Source organism: Scatophagus argus, chromosome 22 (genome assembly GCF_020382885.2).
Source record: "Scatophagus argus isolate fScaArg1 chromosome 22, fScaArg1.pri, whole genome shotgun sequence".
Taxonomy (NCBI): Eukaryota; Metazoa; Chordata; class Actinopteri; family Scatophagidae; genus Scatophagus; species Scatophagus argus.
This window is the reverse complement of record NC_058514.1, coordinates 14784172-14789553: the sequence shown is the minus strand read 5'-3', so window position 1 is coordinate 14789553 and position 5382 is coordinate 14784172. Positions and strand designations below refer to the sequence as shown.

The window sequence follows — 5382 nt, the reverse complement described above, 5'->3', positions numbered from 1 at the left end:
CGTTAGGACTTCTGGTTAATATTTATGGAAGACAGTAGCAGGTGAAATTATTTTTAAATGACTCAAGGTACAAGTCAATTATTACACTCTCAAGATAATGAAACTATTATTAATTTCTCTCTTTATCTTAAGAAAATTAGATAACCCACCCCTTATCATGATAAAACAAAAGACTGCTTGCTCACATTATCTATAATGTTTATTAGAGTTTAGCAGGGCCAGTATGCATCAATGGCATCCCGGCAGAAAATATCAGATCGAGGAGTACCCATAAAGATCACTGCATCACACTTCTTTCTGCTCTAACTCCACACAACCATTTTTAGCTGCTGACAGTATTAATTAAATCCATCACGGCTTTATACATATGGCATACACATACACACAACAAACACTCCAGCCATCTACAAATATTTCCCTCTAAAATATCCACGTGGAAACAAGCACCATATAACCACACTACTGTTCCACCTACAGTAATTAGCCACAATGTAAATACCCTCATATCAAATCACTACGGAACATGTCTTGTAACAAATTTGCTTTGAAACTCCCAAAGCAGCCCAACAGAGCAGTGTATGCATGTCACGGTCCACTCTTGTGAATCTCATGAAGTCATGTAATAATGATAAATCATCTCGTTTTCTCGTGATCTGACATGATGGCACTAACAAAACCTTTGGCTATTCTCTGCATTTTTAATCTGGTTTAAACTATGGTTCTGGAGACTCTTTAGCAGTTACATGCTCCACTATACTCATCGCTCAGTTGTTAACATTGTATTTTGCTAAGCAGGAAGTGCATAATGGAGTTACTGGAGCATTTTTTTAAACCAAAAACAGCTGTCTGCTGTTGCCGGAAACTCAGGCTGATTGGTGCAGAGTTGCCGGTCAGAAAATGAAAACTAAGAAAAAAAGGTGGTTCATCACTACAGGGTACAGCCTTCACATCACACAGTCATCTGATCCATAATTAATGTAAAAATATTAATTGGTGCAGCTTCACTGAAACAAAAACAATGGGAAAAGTTCAGAGGACTGCGAGTAAGTTAGGAGACAAACTCCACTGTGGACACATGAAATGCAAAGCAAAATCATTCAGACACAGTGATTCATATGTTGTGCTTCCTTTAACGATATTTTCTGAGAACAGCTATGTTGATGGCATATATTTTGTTGGACTCCAAGGAATGACCAAACCCTTCAATATCTAACAGCTTTTTTGGCTGCAGTAAACAAATGGATTCAGTCCAACTTTCTGAAATTAAATTGTGAGAAAACAGAAATTTTAGGAGTTGGTCCACAAACAAAAAGAGTAAAACCAGTAACAAAAGAAGTCCATTCTGGCCCATCAGGTTGAATCAGAAGTTATCAAATTATTCTACACGCCAACTTAAATTTTAAATTCTGTATGAAGATGATGACCAAAACAGCTTTGGTTTATTTGGATAATGCAAAGGTATCCCAACAAGGTCTCACACTTTGCTGTGTTTATTTCAGGTAGCCTACTGTTATGCTCTCTTCACTCGTATTCCAAAACACACCACTGATAAATTACAATTAATTCAGAACTCTGATTTTGTTAGAATGCGACTGAGGACACCTGCTGGTGACTTTCTAAAAAGACAGTTTTGGACATCATCATCATCATCACACGATATTTTTCACTGTTTGCCTTAAACAAAGTATTATATGTAACCCCTTGGTGAACTTGTTCCAATATTTCAGTTTAATTTTAGCTACAAAAAAAGCATAGAAATTCTGTTTTATTATACTAGAAATCCAGAATTTCATCTCCTAACCAGAGAATTATGCCAGAATGTGGTCATTGACCTATGATCATAAAATCCAATTTCATCAACTCCTTAATGAGCTTATGTTTGCCCCATCTAGCGAAACTTGACACTTCACTTTCGGGCCCTAACGCAGCCAGTTGCTATTAGCTAACTGCTTCCACCTTCTGCTTGACATCTGCAGAGTGCGGCTAGGACGCAGATGCAGCCTAGATTAATGTAACATAGTAATGTAATTTTAAGTGACGGTCAGAGTTGTTGTTACATTGAGAATCCAATTTTGGTCAGAAAATGGTGAGAGTAAGTCATTTTTAAAAGCACTCACAGCAGCTGGGGAATTAAACTGATGAGTTACTGGTACTAATCAATAACCTAATAATCCCACTGCAGATACATTATGATCTTTTTTGCTGCTATAGTAATGGCAGTGCTTCTGAAAGACATGATGAGATTCTGACTGTGCTGCTTTACCCTAACGTGATGCATTTTTCACTCTTCTGCTCTTCATATTTAGTAAACACCAGTGTGAGGGTGAGAAATGTTGCTCGTTTTACACTCAGAATATCACTTTAAACTAACCTTTAAGAAGAGGCACATACATCCTGTTCCTCTTGGGTGTGTAACTTCCTGTTCTAGTTTTGACAGATGAAAGTGCATTTCACAAACCACAGCTTCTGCGCCTTCATTTGTGCCGTTTTTGATCCCGAAAAGCATGGGCAGCGCGGCCGAGGTGTTGCTGTGGGCCTGGATAATCCTGGACTCGGGGTTGCGTTCAGCCTCTCTGCCAGAAATCACTGACGAGAAGTTCATTGATGAGTGCGTGCGCGAACACAACAGGGCACGGTCATCCGTCAGGCCAGCCGCAAGTGACATGCTGCACATGGTAAGCAGGGTACCTCTCTTTCTCATTCCTCATCTTTCTCACCATAGTTAACGAATGGCAGCTGCAGCTATGAAACAACCGTGACAACACCACGGCTCACCACCACCATTCTAAACTCTTTAGTAACACCATAGCGATTTGCAGTTATGACCTGCATGAAAAAGCAATCCTTTCTCATGAAGTAATTATTTTGTCAGCCCCCTTGCTAGGGTGATGGTTAAAATCTCCACAACATGTCAATAAACATCAATAATATGCTGACCAACAGTTTGCCTGCTGAGAAAAGATTATGTTTAAAGGGTTAGATCCTCCTTTTGGATGAACTCACCCTGTAAAAACTGATTAAAAAGCGTAGCTTGCTTCATATTCCTAATCTCTGCTCATTCAGACATGGGATGAGGGCTTGGCCGTTACTGCAAGAGCATGGGCAAGAAACTGTGTGTTTGAACACAACACGTACCTCAAAGAAGTCCGCCGTGTGCATCCTACCTTCTCCTCTGTGGGAGAAAACATATGGACCGGCTACCCACCAGCATATTTTGATGTGACACGTGCCATAAAAAAGTGGGTGGATGAGAAAGAAGCCTATAACTACAAGGACAATACATGTACAGCAGTGTGCGGACACTACACGCAGGTGGGTGCACGTTTCTCCATACTGATCGCTTGCGCTTTTTCAGTTTGTGGTGAAATATTTCAAAGAGATCGAGGCAAATTGCAAAGAGGAACAACTCCTGTTTTCGGTTTGGTCTGCACTGCACAGTTTAACCCTTTCATGGTGTCCAGGTTGTGTGGGCACAAAGCTACAAGGTCGGTTGTGCTGTCGAGCTGTGTCCGAATGGCGTCAAAAAGACTAGCTTTGCTGCTGAAAAGGGGGTAATCTTTGTCTGCAACTATGCTCCAGGGTAAGTTGAATAAGTTTAATTCCCCCCCACACCTTGAGCTGTCACTATCTAATAAAGCAGAAATACTCCTGCAGGTCACAGTTATGTCGTCAGGAGGAACCACCGGGCTTGGGAACTGATTGCGACAGACAGAGGAGAGAAGACAGTATTGAGACATGATAAGATAGATGGACTTTGGATCTTAGAGTTTAAGTTTCATTCTTTAGCTCACACCTCAAAGCTAACAATGTGTCAGATATAGGTTACACACAGATATACACCTACAGCTACAAAAATTAAAGAAAAAGATGACCAGGAGATAAGAAGGTGCAACGTTCTGAGCAAAGATGTACAAAGAGTGAAGAAATATTTGCAACCTTCAGTAGGGCAAATTGATTTAACTTCCTCACTCCTTCTGCAGTGGTAACGTGAATGGAATGAGACCATATAAAGCTGAAGGGGTAGCCTGCTCTGGATGTGAAGGCACCTGTGTGGACAAACTCTGCCGTGAGTGCTCAGTCTCCTTTTTGGTGTTGCAAAAATCATTCAGATCCTGATTTTAAAGTTTTACAAAATCACAATAACTTTTAGTTACTTTTGCCTATTTTCACACAAACCATCAGACCAATGAGACCATCACAGCTTAAATACAAGATTGGTTGAAAATCTAGAGCTTTACCATGGCGTAAGCATTGTTGCTAGCCACGTCACAAAACCTGAGAAAAAGGTGCAAAACATCCTTAAGTACTTGTGCACATGTGCATTTCTTATGTATCTTAATGTCTTGCAGGTAGCCAAGAGCGAGATTCACGGGAAAGTAAGTGACAACACACAAAGTGAGAATATGCAGCTTGAAGCAGAAACGCAAAGCTGTGCTAGATAACGTTTCTTGTCATGTAAAGCTAATACGGAAATAACTGACTTCATCTCTCTCCAGAGTACGACTGGACCCCTGACTGGGACCTTACTGTGACCACCACAGACTACGAGTATACATCTATTATGGTCGTCCGGCCCATTGCGCTCATCATCACCTTCATCTCAGCATATGCCGTCCACCACTTTTACCCCGATATCTTTTACTATGAATAGACCACCTGTGGGACCGGAGGGACACAGATATACTCACACAGTGCTACGATGAAGATTAAAGATGATATTTTTTTTGTTTTTTTAAAACACACAGCTTGCCATTACACATGAGCTATCAAGAAGTACATCCATTTTATCCACTAGCTTCTGTGGAGAGACCACTGACATATATAAAGATGGGCAACGTGTCTCCCACTGTACAAAAGTGAAAGCAAAGTATCCCAGATACCATCGCTTCCATCTTGTGCTGGTGACATCATCTGGAGCCAGAGTCTGTGCAGTAGTGATCAGGTAGTGGGGCTGCAGTCTGACCCAATTGCAAGCAGCACTCAGCTGTCATTCATTCATAATGTTTTACCCCCCTTTTTTTTTTTTACAGCATCCACTAACTAAAGCCAAATTTCTCAGAAAAATGAACACTTGAACATACAATAGTGTGATTAGAACTACCTAAAACGAGTTTTCAGTCTACTTCATCAATCCTGATTACAGCAAAGCAGGCAGTTGTTTTAAAAGCCCTGTTAAAGCCACAATACAGGACCTGCCCAGCACCAAAGAGTAGACAAAACAGGTTAGCAACTAGCTGAAGAACAAAACTCGACAATCCTTCGCTCTCTGTATGGATAACTACAATTGCTCACCATATCAACTTCATCAGGTGATTTACAGCTTGCTGCACTTGCAGTTGAAAAAAGAGAAAAAGAAAATCAATTAATTGTTCTTCAAAATTA

The 5382-nt window shown here is 40.5% G+C and overlaps 1 protein-coding gene across 1 annotated transcript; it reads left to right on the top strand.

Annotated features, from left to right (window-relative positions):
- Positions 1–2432: 2432 nt before the first annotated feature.
- glipr1a (GLI pathogenesis-related 1a) lies at positions 2433–5203 on the top strand. The gene is made up of 6 exons (XM_046379071.1): positions 2433–2675; positions 3064–3312; positions 3462–3580; positions 3981–4066; positions 4350–4376; positions 4497–5203. The coding sequence occupies exons 1-6, from the start codon at positions 2505–2507 to the stop codon at positions 4649–4651; spliced, it is 807 nt and encodes a 268-aa protein (XP_046235027.1). The 5' UTR covers positions 2433–2504; the 3' UTR covers positions 4652–5203.
- The last annotated feature ends 179 nt before the right edge of the window (positions 5204–5382 follow it).

What these genes read in the sequence shown, in the direction of transcription:
- glipr1a (XM_046379071.1), top strand. Translation starts at nt 2,505, where the DNA reads ATGGGCAGCGCGGCCGAGGTGTTGCTGTGGGCCTGGATAATCCTGGAC. An exon ending in TGTGCGGACACTACACGCAG is followed by an intron (nt 3,313 to 3,461) that starts GTGGGTGCACGT and finishes CATGGTGTCCAG; the next exon opens with GTTGTGTGGGCACAAAGCTA. An exon ending in CTGTGTGGACAAACTCTGCC is followed by an intron (nt 4,067 to 4,349) that starts GTGAGTGCTCAG and finishes AATGTCTTGCAG; the next exon opens with GTAGCCAAGAGCGAGATTCA.